The 25,778-nt window shown below is 39.0% G+C and overlaps 7 protein-coding genes and 1 pseudogene across 7 annotated transcripts; 2 read left to right on the top strand and 6 right to left on the bottom strand.

Annotated features, from left to right (window-relative positions):
- Positions 1-5,061: 5,061 nt before the first annotated feature.
- Positions 5,062-5,996, bottom strand: LOC101302998. Its single transcript, XM_004290571.1, has 2 exons — positions 5,608-5,996; positions 5,062-5,467 (listed from the first exon to the last, which is right to left on the bottom strand). The coding sequence occupies exons 1-2, from the start codon at positions 5,925-5,927 to the stop codon at positions 5,338-5,340; spliced, it is 450 nt and encodes a 149-aa protein (XP_004290619.1). The 5' UTR covers positions 5,928-5,996; the 3' UTR covers positions 5,062-5,337.
- Positions 5,997-7,211: 1,215 nt separating this feature from the next.
- On the bottom strand, positions 7,212-9,127 carry LOC101307666 (vicilin-like antimicrobial peptides 2-1-like). The gene is made up of 3 exons (XM_004292530.1): positions 8,617-9,127; positions 8,351-8,526; positions 7,212-8,272 (listed from the first exon to the last, which is right to left on the bottom strand). The coding sequence occupies exons 1-3, from the start codon at positions 9,125-9,127 to the stop codon at positions 7,421-7,423; spliced, it is 1,539 nt and encodes a 512-aa protein (XP_004292578.1). The 3' UTR covers positions 7,212-7,420.
- A 421-nt stretch (positions 9,128-9,548) lies between these two features.
- LOC101302714 (50S ribosomal protein L24-like) lies at positions 9,549-12,288 on the bottom strand. The gene is made up of 6 exons (XM_004290570.1): positions 12,149-12,288; positions 11,284-11,366; positions 11,104-11,199; positions 10,352-10,455; positions 10,106-10,242; positions 9,549-9,989 (listed from the first exon to the last, which is right to left on the bottom strand). The coding sequence occupies exons 2-6, from the start codon at positions 11,341-11,343 to the stop codon at positions 9,907-9,909; spliced, it is 480 nt and encodes a 159-aa protein (XP_004290618.1). The 5' UTR covers positions 11,344-11,366; positions 12,149-12,288; the 3' UTR covers positions 9,549-9,906.
- Positions 12,289-13,165: 877 nt separating this feature from the next.
- Positions 13,166-15,733, bottom strand: LOC101307373 (annotated as a pseudogene).
- A 436-nt stretch (positions 15,734-16,169) lies between these two features.
- Positions 16,170-17,419, bottom strand: LOC101307090 (non-specific lipid-transfer protein-like protein At2g13820-like). The gene is made up of 4 exons (XM_004292529.1): positions 17,092-17,419; positions 16,623-16,649; positions 16,455-16,514; positions 16,170-16,360 (listed from the first exon to the last, which is right to left on the bottom strand). Exons 1-4 carry the CDS (start codon positions 17,417-17,419, stop codon positions 16,170-16,172), a joined length of 606 nt encoding a protein of 201 aa, XP_004292577.1.
- A 557-nt stretch (positions 17,420-17,976) lies between these two features.
- LOC101302415 (non-specific lipid-transfer protein-like protein At2g13820-like) lies at positions 17,977-19,389 on the top strand. Its single transcript, XM_004290569.1, has 3 exons — positions 17,977-18,393; positions 18,487-18,624; positions 19,033-19,389. The coding sequence occupies exons 1-3, from the start codon at positions 18,075-18,077 to the stop codon at positions 19,161-19,163; spliced, it is 588 nt and encodes a 195-aa protein (XP_004290617.1). The 5' UTR covers positions 17,977-18,074; the 3' UTR covers positions 19,164-19,389.
- Positions 19,390-19,602: 213 nt separating this feature from the next.
- Positions 19,603-20,206, bottom strand: LOC101306790. The gene is made up of 2 exons (XM_004292528.1): positions 19,712-20,206; positions 19,603-19,620 (listed from the first exon to the last, which is right to left on the bottom strand). The coding sequence occupies exons 1-2, from the start codon at positions 20,204-20,206 to the stop codon at positions 19,603-19,605; spliced, it is 513 nt and encodes a 170-aa protein (XP_004292576.1).
- Positions 20,207-22,122: 1,916 nt separating this feature from the next.
- Positions 22,123-23,016, top strand: LOC101306497 (non-specific lipid-transfer protein-like protein At2g13820-like). The gene is made up of 3 exons (XM_004292527.1): positions 22,123-22,485; positions 22,606-22,725; positions 22,886-23,016. The coding sequence occupies exons 1-3, from the start codon at positions 22,167-22,169 to the stop codon at positions 23,014-23,016; spliced, it is 570 nt and encodes a 189-aa protein (XP_004292575.1). The 5' UTR covers positions 22,123-22,166.
- Positions 23,017-25,778: the final 2,762 nt, after the last annotated feature.

Below are 25,778 nucleotides of genomic sequence, written 5' to 3'. Positions count from 1 at the left end.
GAGAGAGAGAGAGGAAGAACACGATGGCTAGCTGAGACGAGTAGCTTCTGAGCTAACATGAGAGCAGACCCTGAAGCTTTTTGACCCTAATAGATCACTTGCTCAGTATATAGCTACACACGACGAGATCGAGAAGATCCAACAAGAAGAGTCAAGAGAAGAAGAAGCTTTCTTCATTGGCGTCATCAAGTACCACTGATTACAATGTGACACTGACTTCGTCATCGATCATCGCTTCCTTGTTTGGTTAATTTCTAATAATATTAACTGGTGTCCACGTGCAAACTCTGTGCTTACTGCTAATGACGATACTTATTGCTCTCTAGGTCTTAAGACTAGAGGATCATCGGAATCAGCCTCTCTCGTGTTCCTAGCTCGCAGAGGCAGAGAGAGCTAGTAGTCGTCTTGATTCTTGAACTAGTGCTACGTACCTCGTATTCCAAAGACGTCACTCACTCATCTAAGAAATAATTAATGACACTCATATATGGATCGATTCAATATGAGAAATTCGTCTAAATGGTATATGAACTTTCACTTCTTATAAACTTTAGTATATCAAGTTTTAAAAATATCAGATTGGTATCTCATGTTTCCATCCCGCCCTAAGATTAGTATATATAGTCATTAAAATGACTATTTTACCCTCAGACAAAAAAAAGATGAAATTTACCCTTAAATTCTCTTTTTTTTCTTAGTTTTACTTCTTTGTTTTCTTATTCCAATTTTTTTTATTGGCTTTTATAATTTTTAAGAACGTAGAGAAAAAAATTCATCGTCACTTTCTCCTAGCTAATAATCAGCTATTCATCTCAATCATCCTTAAATGTCAACGACAACAACAAGATCCTTGAGTGTCAGCGGAAACAACAAAGATTAAACTTCTGTATATTTTGAATGTCAACGACAACAACAAGATCCTTGAGTGTCAGTGGAAACAACAAAGATTAAACTTTTGTATGTTTCCCTTCTTCAATCTTCTTCAAGTTTATAAAGGTCAACCTAAATCATCAAATTCCACTACCTCTTCTGATATTTCTGGAATATGAAAACAAATAAAAAAAAACTAAGAAAAAAAGAGAACTTAAGAGTAAATTGGTCATCTTAATGATTACATATATCAATCTTAGGTCGGGATGGAAACATGAGATACTGTTATGATATTTTTAAAACTCGATATACCAAAGTTTATAAGAAGCAAAAGTTTGTATACCATTCAGACGAAAATCACATTCAATATATATTCATGTGTTCAATCAATCTTTCAATTCTTTTGACACAAATTTAGCTCGTGACTTTTATTATCAGGTCCAATGGGTCAATTCCTTAGTGGATTTGTATATATTTTAAATTCAGAGTATACATATATAGCAAGAGATATATAACAATAATTGAATGTACCTAAAAATAAGAATATAAGATTATCAATAATAAAAAATCATTTCCATGCCCAATACCATTTTGTTGAGCGACATAGAATTACAATATGTAAAAAGTAGATTGAGTGTTCGACTCACAAATAACTAGTTGTTCAAGTTGATAGAATTAATATAACAATATAATTGTTTAGAAAAGAGAAGAGCATTGCAAAAGTCGATGGGAGTTAAAACTAGAGTTTCTAGTTATTATCCTTTAGAAACAAGCAAAATATGAGTAGCCTATGTACATTATTCAAAAAGGTTGTGGGAGAACAATATTGTACATGTCTTCCTGCTACGTAACTTATATGAAGAATGCTTGTAATGTCATGCTTTTATTTTCTTCTTAACAATGTAGGCATACACCAGGCCTTTAATTCTTTCGCGGATTACTAGCACTTTGGTGGAGAAAATTAAACATGCATTGGAGTCACAGTTTTCTTCTTAACAATGTAATATTTGACGACATAATTGTGAGCTAGGCATACGGTTTCTTTTTAGTATCCCGCCACGACTGAACATACATGTCTGGGTTTAAATTGAAGGTCAAAATTGCACGATGCACATTCAAGCATCGACAACCCGAGCAGAGAATCCATATTTGTGTCCATCTTATTGTGATGAAGTATTCAAACCTGAATAATCCTTTAATGTTTCGTCACGGCTAGTTTCAATCATAAATCTTTGCTCCATAACTAGAAGGCACAACTCTACAACCCATCACTCACGCTAGAGTTTGCAGTGTACGTTTGATGGGTCATATAGCGTTTGTCACGTATCTATAATAGTAGCAGCAAATACCATACACGGGTTAAAAGCCATTGAAACAATTGCTAGTATTTGCTCATGTCTAACCCAAAGTAGTTATTCGATCTCCTTGCTTGAGCTCTACTTGTACAGAAGAATTTCTTATATATGAAAATCTTGTCTAATAAATAAGAACTGAAAAAAATCTCTCGTCTCTAAACTCTTCTGCTTGTGCATGCATGTTGTGATTGCCAGTTCTGGAGAGTGTTACCTGTTTTCGCCACTCTTCGATACCATTAGGAACGAAGCAGAAAATATGAAGTTTGAATGATAGTGTTGCTGTGGTTCATAAAATGCTTTACTTATGTTAATTAGGTTCCTTTGGCAATTGGAATGTCCAAGTCTGCGAGGCAACATGACCCGGTAGACCTTAGTGGTTCTAAATTTCTTATGCCTTTGCCTTCTTCATAGAATCCTCTTCAATATTACATCAAAACTCTAAAGATTCTATAAGTTAAGGCCGATTATATGTAATCAAACTAGTTTGTAAATATGTAATTCTACGATTGATCACATGTTGTACTCCTATTGAAAAACCAATTTGTTACTTCTTATGGCTCGCGTTCCGGGCTATTGTAGCAGCACGTAGCTCTCAAACGTTTTCTTTGGACATGTAGGAACAAAGTGGAGGAATATCAAATAATGTAACCTTGCTTTTGTTCTCAGGAATTCCAACCCCTTTATTCGAGGGATTGCTTCAGTTTATGCAGTGATAAATTCAGTTCATGTATCAGATGTTTGGATCAAGAATTCTCGATCAAGGTACACATCAGTAAGTGACTTGCATGTTAGGCCAATCTGATTGTGCGGAAAATGGTTGAGACTCGTAGGCAGCTTGCATAGTTTATAAACATCAGACTTGGTAGTCCCACATCGAAGTGTGACTCGCAGTTTTTCTAATTGTATCCCGCAACTAGGCATTACATGCTAGCATAAATCGAAGGCAATAGATGCACATTAAAGCATCGACAACCCGAGCAGAGAATTCATATTTGTCCATCTTGTGGTGAAGTATTCAACTTTGAATACCCTTTTCAAGGTTTGTCACAGTTTCAGTCAGATCTTTGCTCCATAAAAAGAAGGCACAACCCTACAACCCATCACTCAACGATGTTAGATTTTGTACTCTGATGATTAATATAGTGGTTGTCACGTATCCATTATAGTTGCAGCAGATAGCCTAATACTATACTCGGGTTAGAAACCATTGAAACAATTACTAGCATTTGCTCATGTTTCCAAAATTAAGTTCCTTGCTCGAGCCCTCATGCAGAAGAAAAGTCTTTAATGGGCAGCGGGTTGTAGATGAAAAGAGAACAAGAGAGTCGTATCTTGTAACTCGGTACTCCTGGAAATCAGGTAGGTAGTTACAAAAGCAAAGTTTTACTAGAGGTAACAGCAGACATGAAATTCAAGCATGGTCGAAAAGCTACTGAATAATGCAGTGATATGATGGTAGCATTAAGTTCATCGCATAAACATAGGTATCCCCTAAATTCACTCATTCTGGGTACTTGATTCAGTCTGCCTGTTTCTCCCCACCAACAGCCGATTTATATTTACTATTCGACCCAAAACTCGACAACATGCCAAGATGTATAAATATGTTGCTACTAATGTAACATCATGGACCTAACTGCACATGACAGTAGTTCATCGACTAAGAATTAGTGAGACATGATCCTGCTAGTTGAGCAAATTACAAGCTAGACATCATTTTAGAACTGTCTCAGGTAAAAGAAAAAGACGGTTTCCTAACAGTGACAACTATAAACACCAAAATGTCTTCCCCAAATTTATATAGCACATTCACAGTAGTTACAATACCAGCAAGCTCTTGACTACACACCTAACTGCTCAAGTTATAAAAATAACTGCATGTTCTAGCACCTACCCAAATTCATTCACATTTCAAATCAAGGCCAAACTCATGTCTCCGTTATTGACTACTTAATACACATGAGATTGCTTGCCAAAAATAAAAGAAGAAAACACATGAGATTTACAATACATAGTACAGTTGTAGAAGTGTGAGTCATATGTAGACCACATTCTCAAGGATTCAGAATCATTTCAGTAACAAGTTTATTCTGTAACATCATATGCCTGTAACCTGTAAGTTTTTGGTGGAATTTCATTCATTCTTGTTCTGCAATCTATATTCCAGTTTATGTACAACGTAAAATATCAAGGCTGAAGTTAAAGTTTGCTCATATGGGTATGTAGGTGAATAAGGACTTCTGGATGAATATAAACTTAAAATGTTGAATGAGTTAGCAATATCAAGGTTAGTTTTCATTGGAAGAACGGCCTAAAGGACCAGCTCATATGCACTTGTCAATATTATCCGTAGGTTCAAACCAGAACACTACTACAGTGTACAGGGCGTAAAACAAAGGAATTAAGCACAAAGAAATAGGTTCTAATCAACAAGCTGCTAATGATTACTAGCAATGGCCTTATAAGTTGGTGAGATGTATCCAGATTCTCATGAGATACAAATATGATAGCTGGTCACTCTGGTAGGGAGATAAACAAAGTAATGCTCCCTTCAAGAGGAAAACATGCGAGACAAAATGGCAACCATGAAATGATTCTAATCAGAGTAATTTGGTCATCCACGTTAACCATCCCTTTTTAAACAGAAAATTCACAGTACAGAATAACAGACTTGTTTGCTGAAGAGCACCAATCACCTTCTCCAGATTCAAACTATTTGCATATATCAAGACAATGGAAAACCAAAAGACAAAAGCATCTAGTTGTAAGACCTAAAGTTGCAGAGAAGAAAGAAAATAACAAACAAACTACAATGAAAGAAGCCAGGCTATGTTTTGCACATGTTTACGATTCTTATCATTAATATAATTTGTATCTCGGAACAACTGTACCACAACCTCGCTACTCCGTTTCAATGCCGAAACAAAATATGTAATAGAATTCTTATTTCTGATCCTAAATGGAGCTAGTTACTACTATATAACCCACTGATGAACCAAAAGAGGAGATTTCAAAGCAAACTACTTACAAATATAACAACCAAAAGCGCAGGACAATCTCTAAAATATGATAGCCATGCGCCGCCAACTTGGTCTCTCTAGCTACCTACTCATCATCCATTCACATTGCTCTTGGCACCGGTGACGGCGGTTCTAGTCGATTTAACAAGTGCTTGCTCTGCTACCTTGTCCTTGTAAATTTGCTGGAATCGGCACACTTCCGAACAAAATGCACCAAATAGTCTGCATTTACAGATCAAATCTCACTAAATTTTTGTAATATAAATTTATTTGTTACCAACCAAGCAGTGAAACTGAGTAAAACAATTACTTAAATAATTCGAGAACAAAATCAGAGGCGTAATTTAGTGAAGGAGCCTCACCCGTACATGAACACATCACTGTTTTGAGGGATCTTCTTCTGGCAAAAGTAGCATTCGTCAAGGAACTGATCGACACACGCCGCCGCTGGCTCCCCTCTCACAATCTCCGGCGACGACACCATCAAAATCGCCGGCGATGGCTGCTCTCTGTGCGTTTCCTTCGGCGACGGCTTCACAGGCTTGGCGACAATTCCGAAAGCAGCGCAGCGGCGATCGGACGGCTCCGGCGCTTTCGGCGGGAGCTGGCGGATCACGCCGGTATCTCCGGAGCTCGGCGAGTTGCAAATCCGGGAACGCTTCGCCGGTGTCGGCGTAGGCATTGCGGCGGCTAGGGTTTTGGGAATTTGGGGGGATTTGGAGGTTTGGGAGTGTACGAAAACAGAGGGAGAGAAGCAGTGTGGAGAAGAAAGGCTTTCATGGACTCCTCGTGAGGTGTGTCGGTGTTTTTGTAGAGTCAAGAAATTTGTGCCACGTGGAAGGCTACCCACTCTTGTGACAATTTCATTAATTTAAAAGAAAAAATATCACGAATCAGTATCAGTCTCTCAGTATCAAAAAAAAAAATAAGAGACATAAAAAATCGGTATGAAAATATTTCATTTCCATTCAACTGCTTACTTATCATATGAAATCAGAATAGAAACGTAACTATTAACAAATGATATTGTTTACTTACTATATAATATTAGAATTAAAATCAGTTTAATTATTCAAATCGGTATAGGGCGTGGGTTCAAATGTGGAATTAATCTTGTCAATCATGATTGTAATGAATCTCCAGTTAGTGACGTTTATTGTTTGTTCGTTTCATTTTGATTGTGTTAGGTGATCTAAAGGTATCCTAAATGTAGGATTTAATCCTCAGACGCCTGTTGAATACTCGACTATGAATGAACTACGAATATATTGCAACATAATGCTTGCCTACTTTGACAGCTTCATGAACCGAATTCGGATTTGTGACTTTGTGGGTACCCTACTTGACGACTTGACCGCTAGGCCACTTACATGGTTTTTTGTTGTTGTTATAATCCATTGTTATACTCCAGCAGGTCAGCAAGCAAATTGTAAGAACTGTCGAAAATGTGGATCATTTGGGTTACGATCTTGATCTATTGCACCTCATTTGGGTTACGATCTTGATCTATGCATCTCTGAAGTTTTCTATCGACTTCATATTGGTCCATTTTTCTCAAATTGTGCCTAGCATCCCTGTCAAGTAGCTGCTCCAATCTTTCATATTGTCTCAAACAAAGAGACAGCAAGCGAACCAAACCAGAAACCAGTAGTATTAGGCTCCAAGGGCACTCAAAGGCGCATTACATTTCTTGAACAAGTAACCTATATATATCTCAAGAATGAGAACTCAGCAGCCCTTGTCTTTGAGCTGAGGCCAATGTTACAGATCTAAGAAGCTACAGCCTACAGAACGAAACTGTTCATGCCTGCTTCTTCCCCAAGTTGATCTAATTGCTACCCCGTGTTCTACCAAGCCAACCTATATCCATATGAAAACCTTGAACATTCTACTCAATGCAATTTTGCAAGTAGAAAACCAGGTAACCAAATTGTGAAGTGCATTTGATAAGCTCAAGCAGTAGAAAAGCTTAAACAAGGTTCATTCACTTATTTAAGGGTGCTTAAACCCTATAGTTACATTGGAAGACGGACATATTTACATTCTCATCTCTCTCGAGTCATCGAACCGAGTACTGTAATATACATACCAGTAGTAGCAACCTCAAAGCTGCACCAGTCACTTATTATTAGCCCTTTTTTTTTAACACGATCCTCGTGAAACCTCTGCTTATGACTAAACGACTGACCTTATACGACCCTGCTGCTGATTGTTCGGTCCCTCCAGGAAAAACTCGCCGTCTTGCTTGTTAAAGATACGGTCCACCTCTCTCCCCGGAACACCGAAAGCCAACTCCTTTGCTTCCCTCTCAAACTGACTCACCACATTCTTCTTTCCTGTCAGAGGGAGCCTCACATTGTCTTTCGCATTCACCTCAAAGCAGAGTATTTGTAGGTTATTGTTCCTAGAGGCAATCGCAGTTGCCGGATGGCCAGCCGGCACAATAAAAACAGTACCACGTCTCAGGTCTCCTCTTACATTCTGGTAGCTTGGGCTGCTGCTCCTCTGCTGACGTTGGGAACCTCCTTGGGAGCTTTCTTGGGAAGCAAGGTGGGGGCAGGCCATCTCGAAAAAGCCCTCACCATCCAAAACAAAAGAAATCTTGGTGGCTCTGGAGTTGAAGAATGGAGCAATCATAGATCCTCGAGTAATGTTAGCGAAAGAGATTTGGAGGTCGAGCTCCTCAAGCTGCTTGTAGTCACTGGAATCAGCTTCAAAGAGACGTCCATGTCGGTTTGACTGAGAAGGCCGCTTTCTGAGGAGATTGAATGGGCCGGATTTCGATGATGTTGAAAATGGTGTTGATGGTTGATCACCATGGAAAGGCCAAAGTCCTTCACTGCTACGAGAACTGTGGCTCATCTTCTCGATTTGCTCTCTGGAAGCCTTCATGATGCTGCCTTGCCTCTGCTGCCCAAACAGCCTCCGCAGCTCATCTCTTTCAGTCTTGAAAGCCGCTTCAAGTACCTCTGGACTGAAAGCTTTGAAAAATGATTGTGGATTTTCACCACCTCCCTCATAAAATGCCTGTATAGTATGATAATGAAGTGTTACAGATTGAATATATGACCAAAAATCGCAACAGGTGATTTGATTTTGAAGTACCTCAAACTGATCTGGAAGGTTGACTGGGTGGAGGAGTTTCACAACAAACAGCTTCTCATTCTCATCTCTGTTGATAATATAAACAGGGGTACCGGCTGGAACCCTGAGTATATCACCACGTTCAAGGTTATGGCTCTCTCTCTTGTCCCCTCTCACCATAGAAATGGTTGGTCGCCCTGAATTTCACATACAGTAAAAAGTTCAAAGACAGATAAGAGCAATTGATCAACATGAAAACTGAGCAAAGAGGACTAAAAATTACTTACCGTGGAAGACGAAGAAAACACAGTCAGCATCAAAATGGTGTGGAGCAACAAAAGAGTGAGGTTTGGTGATGAGAGCACCAATCCTAAAATTCGCGATGCCGCGCAGAAGATCAGACTTCTCAGTAAACTTCTGAAGTATCTGAACTCGGCCTTGATCTGTTTCGACTATGGTGTCGAAATCCTGATCTTCAAACAAGTAGGGATTCTGGTCAAATTGTTGATGTTGCTGTCCCCCCTGATACTGCTCCATATTCTCATCATATCTAACAAAACTAGTATCACCTCCTCCTCTCCTCCGCTGCCTCTCCTCCTGCCTCTTCTGCTTGATGTAGTCATCGCATCGCTGCTCGCAGATTTGCTTCTGTTGCTCATCATATCCTTCCTGGTGTTGGCACTGGTGCATGCACTGCCTCAGCCCAGGGTCTCTCTCCTTGTAATCCAGACCACTACTCACAGCAAGCAAAACAGAGAAAACCAAGACAACCAAACAAAGCTTACTTTTCAACTCCATGTTTCAGTTCCTGATGAAGAAGATGATCATGGATAACTATATATATAACAAGGAAGGTGGAGATAAGAAGAGGTTTGAGGCCATGCAAGGTGACGAGTGTCCAATTTACGTGTCTTTCTTGGTTTTTGGGGGATGATTATTGATCATTATCGTCTCCATTGCCTCCTGCTATAGAACAGCACCGAGCTTCAAAATAAGATCTCTCATTTTGGCTTATACATCATGTCGTCATTGTCGTACAGCTTATAAGACAAAAGAATGCGAGGGTCTGCTGTTTTGATCAACATGCAAAAGGGTTGGGATAGCTGTGTTTATCTAGTAAGACTTGAACCATGCCCCCATGACAGTACGGACAGCACGGGTACCAAACAATAGACTTCTGACAAGAATATATAAGTGATAACAGTGGATAGAATTTCTGAACACCCCAGAATCGAGTTGAAGAAATTGAATTTGCACACCTACTGGATCATTATTTAACACAGGATTAAGAAAACCAAAAGACTACATACTATTATTTGATGCAAGAACAGCATTATGGTTGTATTTCGTAAGAGAACTCATGGCCTTGAATCTAAGAACACATTCCTATAGCAAATTTGCAATCCGGCCATGTTAGTTTGTACAATATTCCAACGAAATTACGAATCGAAGCAGAAGTTCAGTGCAAGAGATTCTAAATCATTCGCCAGACTGTGACAACTAAAATGGCTCCCATCTTTCTTTCTTTTTCTGCAAAATTTTCCATCTGACCTGCAATGACATTTAGACTAGTTCTCTCAAAGTTCAGGCATGCCCTTTCCTGTTTTGGCATCATACGTCTTCTCCAACACGAGATTCAGAGGAGTATCCTTTGGACCAGCTGCAACCAAAGTTTATCACAGATATTCAGTACAAGATATTGCCAACAAATTCTTTGTCATTTTCAAGTCCCAATAAAACATAAACATAAAAGATCTCAGGACTTCAGATAAGTACCAACGGTAGGTCTTGGGGTAGTCCTTATCTTCAAAATCTCAGGACGAGGGATTATAGATCCCGATGCTCCTGTGCCTCTTGCTACTCTAACTTTTGATCCATCCTCAAGATATTTAACCCCAACCTTACAAGGCCTCCTGTACATGATGAAAAATTTAATCACCACTGTAGAAGTGTAAGCAAGTAACAGAACTCACCAACACTTGCTAATGTAAACTATTACAATGTTATGATTTACTTCCATACCCTGTTACTGGATCAACAACTTGGACATTTGAGGCATGAAGAGGGGCTTCGACAGTAAATATCCCGCCTTCGTGACCTTGGCCTTGCTTGATATGTTTCTTTACCTGAAAAGGCAGAATACTAGTTAACAAAAACTATCCAATTCATTGGAATACTTCAAAGCCTCAGTATTGGAACAAACTTATTTGAAAATACAAGTATCAAAAGATCACGGTTTCTCAAGTGGTTCAAAGAACATCATATGCAAATTTGTGACTAGATGGTATACTCCAGCCCTAACTGAAAATACAAGTATCAAAAGATCACAGTTTCTCAAATGGTTCAAAGAACATCATTTGCAAATTTGTGACTAGATGGTATACTCCAGCCACTGTAAAAGGCACTAGACAGAAACTTAAATCCTTCCTGCCGTTAATGGAAATGGTCCTACATTTGAAGTCTAAAGCCATTGGATGTTTCCAACAAGATGGGACTAAGATGAGCATCAAATAGAGAGCACAGAAGTTTCATTAGCAGTATTCCAACCATTAAAGACATATGGCACAGATAACCAAAATCTTTTAGACAATCAAGGGTGGACAAAGACAAATTCCTTTTGTTCAATGGAGTGACAAATGTGATGGAGGTCTTGACAAGTTCTCTCATACGAAATGTGTTATGAGAATGAAACAGACCATAAGTTACTCCAAAACAACTACAACACAATATAAGATTTAATCAGGAATATACCAATAATAGAGTAAGACTGATACCAGATTTTTGCCCTCCACAATTACACGATTCTGAGAGCGAATGACTCGCTTAATGATACCGGTCTCACCCTTGTCTTTGCCTCTTATGATCATCACCTGCAATTGAGATCAGAACACAGTTAATCTACAGATATAGAAAAAGATATGAGGCAGAGAAGGAAGAATCCTCATGGCCCTCACATTGTCTCCTCTAAGAACCTTCCAGTGCCTAATAAGCTTCTCAGCTGCTTTCCAACCCATTTGAAACAAAAAAAATCAACTATCTGCAGAAGCCATAAGCAAATATTAATACAAAAAGATCCTCTTACATAGTTGATTAACAGAACTTCGAGTCCCACAGCATAAGAAACAAGCATAGATACTTGCTTCTATTGTATCCTGAATTAATACCATTTTCTGATTTCAATAAGTGCTTTCACCAAATTGTATGTCACATTCAGAGTGAACCACATGAATTTTGGGTTTTGTTACTTGGTACTATCGTGACTTGCCTATGGACACTGATATTTCAAATCCACATGGTGATTAGAACAACCATTGGGTTTCAGTGAAGATTAACTTTCAAGAGAAGGATGCCTGACAAGTGAATTAGCAAGTAACCAGTAAGCAAATGTGTTGAATGGAAGAGGCCATGACTGACGAAGGACCAATTACCAGTAGCATCATAGAATTTGTACAAGGTTCCTATATACTCAACATTATTAAATTGAGAGCAAGTTAGCAATACAGCAGATATTGAATGAAGAAACACACCCAAAGCAAATAAGCCCAAAAAAAGTGTAATATTCTTAGGAAAGAAAAGTAATCAAGCAGAAAATTGAACTGATTCACAGCAATCTCAATCTACCCAATCTAAGAGTTTCAGTCAAAGACCCTTAGCACTAAACACAATCCCCAAAGACCCAACACCCACCAATTGTCTCAAACCGACACCAAAAGCTTGGAAAACTTGATACCTAAACCCTATAAACCCTAAATCCTAGGAGCATACGTTGAGAGCATGAAACAAATTGAAGATGAAAGAGTAGAAGTTGAAAAAACTTACCTCTGCAAGTTGAAATGGGGACGGAGAATCGGACTAAACCAGAAGGGTGGCGAAGGGGAAGAAAGACAGAAAGAAACTGCGGCCCTGAGAAGGGTAATGGTGATGGAGATTGTAAGGGTGAATTTGTAATAGCTTGGAGTATCTGAGGTTTTTTATTTATTTATTTTTATAAAATTTATTTTATGAAGGGTATGAAAACTTTTACTTCAGGGAGGACTGGAAGAGCATGAAATATTGGATTATGGTGAGGTGGTTTCACACAGTTTGATGTGTACATCTCCCTGATATTGGATTTAGTACATTAAACATTCATTCATTTTTAGCAATACAAATCATAGTCGTTAGTGACATTGTGGCTTAATACTTAAAAGATTAAGATATATATAATGTTTTTTGTTACATGTGTCTATATATATAGGATTTGAGAAAGCTGGGGTTCAAGCACCAAGGAATATTAAATTCTAATTTTTTCTTTTTTTTTTAATTTGATTTGTTATAAAATTAGGTAATGCCACGTTATTTGCCACATTAATTATTTATATGTTGACATCACATTTACAATTGATCTAGACCCTTAAATGTTTTAAAATCTAATGGTTAAGAAATAGTGTCAAAATTTATGTCAAATTTGATGTCTCTTGAACCAGACTCATATATGGGATATTATCTTTTTTTCTTAAGAATATACGCATACACTATTGAATCGTAAGTGATATTTTATCTCGACGGCAATGATGCAAGTTTCATCTCCAATCATGTTACCAACTTAGAAACATGTACAAGACAAGTAATTGAATCACTAGTCAAACAGCTAACTTGTGACCTTTTCATGATAGTTTTGTTGCACCACATAAACTTGACAAAACCTCTGAGCCCTTTTCTCATTCTGGTCATCAAGTTGTATTGTTATTATTGCAAAACGATATCACAATGTTGCTCAAAATTTTCAGCCTAACATAACTGAAGCAGGAAGACAACAAAAACGAACTTAGTACATGTGGAACTCTAGTTCTGAACTTAACAGGCTGCAGGCCTAACATAACTGAAGCAGGAAAAGGGGTTTCCAGCCGAATTCGCCTTCGGACTAGCAGCCGGTGAGTCCACAAGTGGCATGTCAGTCCACCATTTCTCAAAGTTGGCAATGCAGTGCTTCCCGGCAACTTTCGGCCGGAAACTCGGTTGGATTTCACGAGCATCCAATTTCTTCCAATTAATTTGCTTGAACCATTTGTGGCGCTTGACTTCTTCACCCCCCCAAAGGTCCACAACCTAGGCGCTTCCATGCGTCTTTATCTAACAGCCCTTTCAATAGAGAATGTGCTTCACTTGTCAAAAAACTAGGCAACTTGATTTTCTTGTTTACTATCTTCTCTTGATATTCCCAACGGTTCCCGATAAAAGGAAGCTTTCCGGTGAGCATCACATACAATAGAACTCCCACACTCCACCAATCTGCTGCCTTATCATGACCTCTTCCCTGAACTATTTCCGGTGCCATGTATTGTAGAGTTCCACAAAAAGAATAAGACCTTGTGTTTTCATCGAAATTTTTTGCAAGCCCAAAGTCTGTCAAAATGACATGGCCATCTGCATCCAATAGGATATTTTCAGGCTTAAGATCTCTATGCATTATGCCATTGGAATGAAGGTGAGATACCGCAGAAACAATCTCAGCGGCATATATTCGTGCTAGCTCCTCCAAGAAAAGGCCATGTTGGTGGAGCTGAAAGAAAAGCTGACCTCCATTCACAAAATCCATTACAAGATAGAGTCTCTTGTTGGTTTGGAATGAGTATCTAAGCTTGATAATGAATGGATGATCAACTTTTGTTAATATATCCCTCTCAAATTTAATGTTTTCAGCCGTATAATCATCCTTCATGATCTTGTCCTTTCGCATAACCTTCATCGCATATATTTCCGAGGTCCCCTTCTTCCTCACCTGATATACTTTTGCAAATGCACCCTTCCCAACAATCTTCAAAACCTCAAAATCTTCGATGCCTACACTCTCACTCCTCAAGAAATTCTCCTCAACATTCTCACAAACAAAAGGTTCCTGAGATTCTTTGATGGTTTCTTCATGGAGACACCCTACTGAATCTTCTGTGTCCCAAATGGTGAGTTTGTTGGGCTTCAGTGAATGGCAAGGATCAATGAAAGAATGTGATCGGTTGTCAATGACAACGGGATCATAGGAAGTAAGGCCAGTGTTATCTACTGGAGTATGGACTGGTACAGGACCAAATACATCAGAAAAGTCATGATCAACGTGATATGTAACTACAGCACCCGTTTTGCACATTGGGAAAAGCAACTGGGTCTGAATTGGTCTGCACTCGACTCTGAAAACCATATTTCAAGTTCAAAGGGGGATGCTTATTGCAGAGAGGCAGTCCGTCTCAACCCTGCCAAATATATTGTACCCAAAACTCTCCAAAGTGTGCTCGATCAAATAGGAAAGGTAATTCCTAAAGCAAGTCCTATATATTTTGGTTATATATAGGAATACGCGTACGAAAGTAGTTTTCTCTTGCCTTGTTCAAATAGGAAAAGGAATAGGAAAAGTAATTCCTTGAGCAAGTCCCTATGTAGGCTAGGAATAGGAGAGATAGTGCTCTTTTCTTGTTCAAATAGGAAAAGTAAAGTAATGCCTAAAGCAAGTTCTATTTTGGCTAGGAATAGGAAAGCTATTTCTCGTTCAAAGGCTGCCGGAATCAGTGATGAACTGATGATAAGCCTCCAAAAGAACCAGAGGCATTGGTGCCTATATATCCACTTAGCTTCAAACAGAGAAGATACCACTTTGACCTATATATTAAGTTCTTTGGTCGATATTTAACGTAGATAGACTATGAAAATCTATGTTATCCGGGGGAATACTAGTCGCCGAACCGTTTGCTAAAACTGTCGGATTGGGTCTTCCAGAGTTATATTAGCTTGTTTTCTGTGCTGCACTCTATGATTTATGGGAGATCTTGGCTCAGTTTGTTCTCTTCTCTTTTTTTACATTCATTTTGGAGTATGATCAACGGGATTCTTTTGTCGTCCCGTTTTAACCAAATTATGAAACTACCAATAAAATGACAAAAAAACGTTTATTACATGTGAATTGATAGACAAGTAGGAGTACTCAGCAATATTTCTACATAAAACCTAGCTAGTCTCCTCAACAAAAACAAAACTTTAATGCATATGATTTAATTGCTTGATGAATTTCTCATAGCTCTTCCTTGGCCATTGTCCAAGTTTTGATAGCGTTCAACTATTCTGCATCATAATGCAAATTTGGTTAGTCCAAAGAGGAATTGTTAATTAAAACATCAAAATTGACTTACAGGCTAGTACAGTTAGTTGTCAATCCTTACCTGTAGTCTATTCTTCATCACATTGATTCATACACTTCATCTTACAATGTTCGGCGCCCTCTCTGCCGTTGCCATCTTCGCCATCACATTCTTGCTCACAGGCGGATTCACATTTGCCGGACTTCTTTGGCCCTGATGAAGCAGCATCGGCGTAGTGAGTGTGCACCGCAACAATCACCACCAACATTAAGAACACTGCAAGAAGCTTCTTCGCCATATCGGTCTTGTTATATTTCTGCCTTCACTTCTTTCTTTGTTACTTGCTTGTTGGGAGGACGAGCTAGGTATATATAGGGAGGTATTGCAGCTTATTTTTGGCAGCACATATCTATACATGTGGGACTATTTACAAGTGGTTTACTTTGTCCTGATTCTAAAAATGCACTAGAAATGGTCTTTGCCCCACTTTCTTTGCATCCAATCTGACCATTTTCTTCTCTTGGGAAAAGACTGAGATGTCTCATTGAAACCAGAGAGGTGATACTTCGTCGTGCAAGACTTGATTAAGATATCCAAAATGGCTAATGTTGGAGATTTTTTTAAGAAAATCAGGGCTTGCTCAAAAGGGAGAGTAAGGTCTACGTCCTTAAAAAAAGCATCCAAATTTCACTTCATATTATGCGAATTTAATACATAATTTGATCACTCATTAGCTAGTAGGATTTATAAACCATGATTCCTAAAACTACGAGTAGCAGAGGCTGTGGGGAAACAAATGATAGACTAGAGGCTGCAGATGGCGTCAGCACTGGTCGATTGATCGCAGTTGTCGGAGCTTCAGGTTCATCTGATGGAAAGTCTGCTTCAGATTCTGGTGTAGGAGCTGTTGCTACTGCTTTAGAAGCTGCCAAACAAAATATGAATTAGCGCGCACAATGTCTTGGGCAAAATTGGTGGACAATTTAGTTAAATTTTTAAATAACCAATTAGTGAATTACCTCTTGGACTAAAAGGAGAATCAGATGTTGGGGAAGGAGTTGGTCCTAGCAAGGAAGGACCTGCAAGTTCAAAGTTTTAGTATCAAAACTTTACTTAATTGGTTATATATGACTATATGAGTATGTTCAAGCCTGCTTAGTGAAAGAATTACAAGAAGTGAAGAATACCTGGGGCAGGTAAAGGACTAGCAGAGGCTGCAAAATAACAACAAATGCAATAAAAACCAAGTAAAATTTCCGGTACAAATCAAATTGGCACTAAAGATAATCTGTAGAGCATCTCCATTAGTCTAGGTTAATTTGTTACTAAATTTAACAATAGTTAAGAAATTTAACAATCGAAACAGCAATGAGGCTCCAGCAGTAAATTATTATTTGGAGTTAAACTGATAAATTTTAACCAATCATGAATTAATAAGTGGACAAAAGAATTTAGCTTTTGCTTTAACAATTCAAACCCAATTGCTAAATTTATCAATCTAGCTTAGCAATAGTAGTTAAAATAAACTTCTATTTAGGTATTCTGTTAGAGTTGATTTTTGCTACAAAAATACATAAATTTGGTTAAAATTCAAGTTTAACAACTCTGTTGGAGATGCTCGAAAAGCTCAAAATTGCGATCGCGAGTCTCATTTACCTTTGCATTGTAGTGGCACACCCCCCATTTTACATGCTTTAGGGAGAGAGAGAGCAAGGGTTCTGTTGATGGGAAGTTGGACAGGAACATTGGAGGTTACTAATAGGCAAGCGCAGTCCATGCCCGTCCCCATTAACGACTTCAGCGCACCGCAACAGTCCCCTGTTGGTGATGAGCCGTTGCTCGTACTCCCAGTAATATAATTCAAGCATGGAGTGAAGGTGCTAAGCATTGTGGTTGTGCATGGTGTACTAATCTGCCCATGAACTGAAATTAACAGTGAAATGATTACTATAAGAACTGGCTGATAGGCTTTGAAGGGTTCCATGAGTTCTTGACTCTTGACCAATTAAGCAACCAAAGATCGATCTTCTATAGAAGACTGTGGAATACTACTTGGTCTGAAAACTGAGTTGGGTTTTGGGTGAAACTGAGGAGGCAGTTTATAGTTTACTTAGTTGGGGCTTAAAGTAGTATAAACTATAAAGTGGTTTTAGGTGGGTTTTGGAGTTGAACTACTCTTAACTAATTTTTTCATGATTGGAGGGATCGGTTACTTGTAGAATTCTTTTTCACGGGAAGACGAATGCTCTAGCTTTTGAATGATCAAAATGGAGGGTATTCTTTTCTCTTTCTTTTTTGGGGTTGAAGGAGCATATGATTGAGGCTGGCTACATGGTATGTAGTATACTAGTATTTTATTTTCGGGTGCATAACGGATTTGAAGTGTGACAGTATATATTCTCTAACATTCGAAAGTTGTTGTTTTTAGGTGCCAGCATACACCTATCTAGTAGAAGTTGGCCACCCAAATGCACCAATTTGTTTGTCTTAACAGAAAAGGTTCCCTATATAAATTCTATTTCATCGATCCATTTCTTTTCCACACTCAACCCTCAACTTGAATTTCAACCATCATCTCCTCCAATCTTCTTATTCAGACTTTTGATTAAGGCTGCAAGAAAGGCTTACAAGTGATCAGCATGGCATTCAAAGGAATTGAGATGGGTCTAGCCCTGGTCCTAGTGACCATGCTACTGGGTCGAGCCACAGCTCAATCAAGTTGCACCAGTACACTCACAAGCATGTCTCCATGCCTCAACTACATTACAGGAAACTCATCGAACCCGTCGTCTTCTTGCTGCTCACAGCTCTCAAATGTTGTTCAGTCATCGCCGCAGTGCCTATGCTCATTGCTCAATGGCGCCGGTTCCACATTGGGGATCACCATAAACCAAACACTTGCTCTGTCTCTTCCTGGTGCTTGCAATGTGAAAACTCCACCCATTAACCAGTGTCAATGTAAGTTGTCCAATTTCACATATTAACTAATGAGGTAAATTATTAGTACTAGCTAGCTAATTAGTTTGATTTTGAATGTGGTGAATTTAGCAGCTGCCAATGGACCTACAACTTCCACATCAAGTACTCCACCAGCAATTTCCCCAGCTGGTTCCTCAAATGATACCCCTGCAGCTGCAGATACGCCTGAAGCTGCAGTTACGCCTTCAGCTTCGGACGTTCCTTCAACAGGTATATGTTCACAATAAGTTCAAATAGTCAAACTGAAATATTTGTTACCAAACTGTCCATTTGCATATAAGGAGGCATTGTAGTTTGCAGTAGAGGTCCAAATAAATAATAGTGTATCAGAACAAGATGTCACATATTCTCATAGCCGATTTGCAGTTTAGGGGAATACTTAAGAATCATGAGTATGTACCTGATTAGACGTGGCTTTTACATGTTTTAAAACTCGACGTGTTAAGCATAGCTTGCACATTAGTTATAAGTTCTTAAGACTGGATGCGGTTGTCTCATTCTGCCACTAAGACCAACTCTACATATACCTGTATATCTTTCCTCAAAAAAATACCTATACCTGTATATGCATTATCAGTAGCATTGATGCTAAATTCTAGCTTGGACTAATGACTGCAGGAGGGTCTAAAACAGTGCCATCAACCGACGATGGTAACACATCAGACGGAAGCAGCATCAAAGCACCCCTTAATTTTGTGCTCTTCCTCATTTTCGTCATATCTTGCGCTTCAAGTTTCACCAAGTTTTAAGTCTTCTACAAAGAGTTTCGACCTGTTCTGGTCCTCGTAATACTTCATTACTCTTTATTCTGATTGTATTTTGTAATTTGCTTGCTCTTGTTATCTTTTTCTTTTTTTCCTTTCTGTTTGGATTCTTGACGATGGTGATTATTCTTTGTACTTTTACTTGCTGAATGCTGTAGGGGATACTTGGTCCCTTCATTTTGTTTACAAACATGATCTGCCGTTGCAAGAGCAGGCTTTAGCTTGGATACGAATAGTTGAACTAGACAAAAATTAATCTCATTGTTAAAAAAGAAAGGAAAACTAAACAATTAATTAATTTGTGAATTCAAACATCAAACTGAAAGAAATTACTCTAGATTGAACTTGAAAATCAAATGCTTTACAATTTTCAGAAACCCCATAACAAGAAAATGGGGGAAATTCAAAGATACCAAAATAGAGTTCAATTTGGCATGGAGTACTGAAATACAATTGCAATCGTAAACACACCAAACTCAAAAGAGCCACGAGTTCCGGGCTCCCCTTTAGAAGAGTACGGTCCGTCGTCGAACCTCTTCTTTCTTCTTCAAAGGAACTGGGGCAGGTCTTGACAGTTCTAGAGTAACCGGGGCACGTCGTTTCTTGGAAGGAACCCACTCCCCATTGAACCAGTCCATATGAAACCTCAACTTTGAAAGGGGGCAAGCAATCTCTTCCCCAGTGTTCTCAAAGAACACAACGTAATGATCAGCGTCTACCTTCCTGGAAATCGTTCCAACCCACCAGACGTCTTTGAGAAAAGCATCGACTCTGTGCCCTTGAAGACTAGAATACCTAGAAGGCACAATATTAGGCGGCAGCGGCCGCAAGTCTTTCCTCTTGACAGTCTCCCTCAGAGGTGTAGATTCATCATGTTCCTCCACAAAATGCTTGTACTCAACCAAGCAGATGCTACGGATCGTTGCGATAATGGTTGCTTCCCAATATGAGCCAAGAAACCCTTCCTCGTTGCAGCACACTTCGACTGCATCTCCCACTTGAAATGTGCGTTTTGATTGAGAAGCCATTTAGTTAGTGTCAGAAAGAGTCACAATAATCAAAGAAGAAGATTGTTTGCTAATGAGATCGATGCTCCAGGGTCTATCATCATCCTTATAAAGGAAGCTAAGAGTAGTCCTTGTCTCATAAGGAATGCAACAGGCTTGGGATTTCTATTATTCATTTCCTCAAGGAAACTGACTTCTAATGTAATAGGGAATACAAGAGGCTCGGGATTCCTATTATTCAAACATGAACTTTATTAATTATCCAAAAAACAAAGATTAATTAACAATATTATGGAATGAAATCATGAGTTCATGACCAGCATCAACATATATACTATATAGTAACAATTGAAAAAAAAATGTGTTCGATGTCTTAGCCAACAGCACCAGGTAGTCTTACATTCAATGTAGTAACCACTGGGGCTAATCCCCTTGTTATTTTCATTCTAGGGATTTATTCACATAATCAACTGCTTCTAACAGTCATTCTTCATTCTCCTCTCTCTAACCCTAGCGAGAGAGAGCGACCACAGTGAGATCTCCCTGTCCGGCGGCGTGTTTCTACGCTGTCGTCGGTCGAGGCTTCGCCGCCCTCGTGTGGGTCGGGTATATTATTACCCTACATGTTATGTTTTTCTCTTCAGTTTATGCGATGGTGAAGGAGGTGAGGCATGCAGGGATTGGAGAAGAAGATGAGGAAGACAATCGACGGCATTCGTCTGTTCGTCTAAGAGCACCGGATTCATTCTTTTTGATGGGGGTTGATAAAGTAGTCTGGGGTTCACATCCAAAACCAATTGGCAATGGTTGGAGTGGCCCAAACCCTTATTAACCCACAGGCAAGGTCTCATATTCCCGATGTGGGATATATATCTCAACACGCCCCCGCACGTGTGGCGAATCTTCAAGCCTAACACGTGGATAACATTTGGGTGACGTGGAGTTCGTGTGGCCATTATAAAGTAGTCTGGGGTTCACATCCAAAACCAATTGGCAATGATTGGAGTGGTCCAAACCCTTATTAACCCACATGCAAGGTCTCATATTCCCGATGGGGGATATATATCTCAACAGGGGTAAGGGTGCCACCCTTCTCTCTCTCTTCTGGTGTGAGTCGGTGATGCCGGCGACGGCAAGGTCAACTGGATGGTGGTTGTTGGTGGATATTGGTCCTCTTTTGCTTCCATGATGCTGGTTTATGGGACTAGGCTTGATCTAGTCTATTTAGGGTTTTAAATCTGGTTTTCTAGATTTTTAATCTGTTATTATGGAACCCAACCCCAATAAGCTAGATTTGCTAGCAAGATTTGAGTTCTACTTGTTCTTTGTGTTTCATCCCTTGGTGATTGCATTAGGTTACTTTAGGGTACATGCATGACTTGATTCTTATATGACCCTTCTTAGGTAAGTTATGTATATGTAATTTTCTTCTTTACTGAATACAAAGCCGAATAAGGCATTCCTTTACAAAAAAAAAAAAACATATATAGTTGTAATATGTACCATTCAAACAAGTAGAGTACTTTGCCAGTGTAATTAATTTGCATATATTGTTTGATATCCAACCTCAATACCCTAATATAAAGAACGAAACATTTTCGTATCATTTGGTTTGGTAATGTAATAGTGCCATTGATCCAGCATATCATATCTTGTTTACCAAACCAAAATTGGAGCATATTTTACTGTAGAACATCTTTTGGGCAGGATTATACAACATTCAATTAAGTACTGGTGTATTTTATGTTAATGAATTTGATTAGTGACACATGTTATAATTAGGTGCCAACAATACCAACCCTATTGCTGTAGAAGTTGGTCACCGAAATACACCAATTCCCTTATCTTGACACAGCAATTTCACAATATAAATTCCTCGCGTCCCTTAATCAACCTCCACTTGAATCTTAATCTCCGTCTCCTTTATCTTTCCTATTTCAGACATTTGATTCTTGAGTTTCAAGGCTCCAAAGTAGTGAACATGGCATTCAAAAGAGCTGAGTTGGGTCTGGCCCTGGTCCTAGTGACCATGCTACTGGGTCGAGCCACAGCTCAGTCAAGTTGCACTAGTACACTCATGAGCCTGGCTCCATGCCTCAAGTACGTCACAGGAAACTCATCAACGCCATCGTCTTCTTGCTGCTCACAGCTCTCAACCGTTGTTCAGTCATCGCCGCAGTGCCTTTGCTCATTGCTCAATGGCGGAGGTTCCACATTGGGGATCACCATAAACCAAACACTTGCTCTATCTCTTCCTGGTGCTTGCAATGTGAAAACTCCACCCATTAGCCGGTGTCAATGTAAGTAGTTCAAGCTCTACCTAGTTTATGTAACTAATGTAATAAGTAATTATTTTGTAGATTTTTTTTTTAGAATGTTTTTGTAGATGTTATAATTTGAATCCTAATGTGGCGAAACAGCCGCCGGTGGACCTACAACTTCTCCAGCAAGTTCCCCAGCAGATTCCAACAATCAAACACCTGCTGATGCAAATACACCTGAAGCTGCAATTACACCTTCAGCCTCAGACGTTCCAGCAGGTAGAAAATTTATACAGATACTTGAAATATCATGTTATTACCAAACTATCAATTTCGACTATAATCCAAGTGAATCTTTATACGGGTGGTCGAAATCAACATTACGCATTAGTTAATTTAGTTTTGATGTTGATCTCTCTATTGGGTTGTATTATCACAGGGGGGTCTAAAACAGTTCCATTAACGGACGGCAACACATCGGACGGAAGGAGTGGCATCAAAGCTCCCCTTCACTTTGTGCTCTTCCTCATTTTCGTTGCATCCTGTGCTTCAAGTGTCACCAAGTTTTGAGTCTTTCGGAACTATTTATATATTGTGGTTCTAAAATTATTTCACTACTAGTTGTGCTTGTGCCAACGGAGTACGTACGTACGTGTTCCTATATATCTGTAATTTGTTCGGTCTCTATATAATGAGAAAATGCATGACTGATCTCTTGGTGACTTGGTGTCTTCGTTTTAAAGCATGATCTACTCCTGCAAGTACATAGGCTTTATTTATTTGATCTGGACTAAAACTGATTATTGATTTTGAACACTTCACCTTCTATGGAAAGTGCAATTTCTTTCACATTTTGCTATGATTTTGTAAGGGTGTCAACAACAAAAGGCACAATTGCCACACACACACACACACAAAACAACAACAACCAAAAGACACCAACGGTAACTAATCCAATGATATTTTGAGCGCCGTTTATTAAGCATATTTTGAGGTTTATAATCACAAAGTTATAATACAAAAGGGGATAAAGCTTTCTAGCTATTTATCACTAAGAATCCATGAGTTCATGCCTCTCCTCAAAAGAAATTGGTTCGAACTCCTCCCTTGAACAAGCTTTTGCGACCGATTTCTTCCGTTTTTTAGAGGTCTGCAGTGTGAACCCCTTATTCGAAGAAGCTGGTCCAACCCTTTTCTTTGATTTATTCGAAGAAGTTGGTGTGTACCTCTTTTCCGAAGAAAATGGTACGCGCCTTTTGTTGGGAGGAACCCAAATGCCATTGAGCCATTCCATATGAAACCTCAACTTTGAAAGCGGGTAAGCATTTTCTGTCCCCGTGGTTTCAAAGAAAACAAAGTAATGGTCTGAGTCTTGCCTCCAAGAAATAGTTCCAACCCACCAACCGTCATTGATAAGTACATCGACCTTGTACCCTTCAAGACTAGAATACTTAGAAGGCATTATTACAGGGGGTATAGGCCTAACATCTTTTGCTATAACAGTCTCTTGTAAAGGTGTAGATTGGTCTTCGTCCACAAAATCCTCATACTCAACCAAGTAGTTTGTACCCATGTCTGCGACTATGGTTGCTTTCCAATATGAGCCGAGAAATCCTTCTGCATTGCAGCACACTTCGACTTCATCCCCTATTTGAAAGGTGGACTTCGAGCAAACATTCATTAATGTATATGTTTTTTTTTTCTTATAACTATTTATGTTATCTCGTTTTCAATAGAAAGCCAGTGAAAAGTGCTATAGGCTGAATATGTCCCTCTATCTTATAGGCGCACATAAACCAAATGCCCGATTGCTCAAGGAAAGGGTTCGTTATCCTAATCTAGGATGAAATAGAAGCCAATTCCTAGTTTTCAAAAAAAAGAAAGAAGCCAATTCCTAATACAAAAGAATTAGGGGAAGAATTAGTACTCCTACTATAATAGGGAATCAAATGGATAAGCTTTTGGCGGAGAGTTCACTTTCCTAATTGGTACTCATGGAATTGAGATTCAAAGAAGAAGAAGAAGAAACACTATCATCAAACATGAAATCCTGACTTTTGACCTCTAAATTAATCATAGGCTCTAATCGTGTCCTTTAAGCAATTCATTAGAGTTAAACTAGTCTATCAAATCTTTCTTGCGTTGCTTCTTTTACACGCAGCACACAACCATTTATGCTGCCCCTTTGCAATTGGTTCCTCGCAATTGCAAGGCTCTATCTCGCAGTCAGACACCAACCTCGAGCTTTCCGCATGTTCAAAAGGCAATAGTCCTACAAATGTTGCATATTAGGGAAAAGGAAGTATCATACTAATTCTTATAGAAGTAATTATTGTCACACATAAAACTGTATGCATCTCAACCACATGTATTTAATATGAAAAATGAAATTATTACAACTTAGGTTTATTCGTTAATTTGTTTTCAACCATCAAATACACACGTATGCGGTTTTTTAAAACTGCCTCCTAAGCTTAAAACTAATTCACAAGTAGGTCAAAGCTTCGTCTAATTTCGTGTACGCAAAGAGATGCAACCTAGTGCAATTAAAGCAGCATGGTAATAAATATGTCGAAACCCTGGCTGTTAACATGTACATACAAGCAGGGTTTGAGGACAAGAAAGACATCTCTCACAATCTCACAAACAACCATAACAGGGCTCCCGCTCAATGCATCTTTGCCAATCTATCCTAAAGCCTCCTCTAGAGCATAACTTAACAGATGTTGCTCATCATTGCAGTGACTAACCCAGCGAAGCTAAAGATACGCTTTAGCACAGAAACACATGTGTTTCTCCTGTCTTCCGTATTAGTCTCTGCCCGAGTTTGCCTACATATCATGTGTGTTATACGTGTCGATTAAGGTAGTTCTCAAGGGATCACAAGAAAAGACCTAGTTCCGTCTAGACGAAAGAGAACTTAAACAAACGGAGTTAGCGCTCTATCCGTTCACAACCGCGCTTGAAGTAGAAGCAAGATTTGGCGCAATATCACAACAACTTGTACCACAAGATACTGATATGCCCCGCAGGTCCCAAAATAATCAGTTCACCGATCGAGCGGATTCAGGGCCAAACACGGACACTACTATTGCCCCTAGTCAATACTTGATTTGATATACTAATTAGAGCAACTTTAGTAAACTCTCTATTTTAGCTTTTAGCTATTTTAGAGAGCGTGTTTAGTTTTTTTTTTTTTTTTTCTAGAGCTCCAGCAGACCAGCCAAAGTTTAGCTATTATAACTTTTAGCTATCTCGCTAGCTAAATTTAGAGAACAAGATGACTCATATGAGGCTAGTTATAATTTAATACATTCGTTATAAGATATTTT

Source organism: Fragaria vesca, linkage group LG2 (genome assembly GCF_000184155.1).
Source record: "Fragaria vesca subsp. vesca linkage group LG2, FraVesHawaii_1.0, whole genome shotgun sequence".
Taxonomy (NCBI): Eukaryota; Viridiplantae; Streptophyta; class Magnoliopsida; order Rosales; family Rosaceae; genus Fragaria; species Fragaria vesca.
This window is presented reverse-complemented; position numbering and strand designations above follow the sequence as displayed.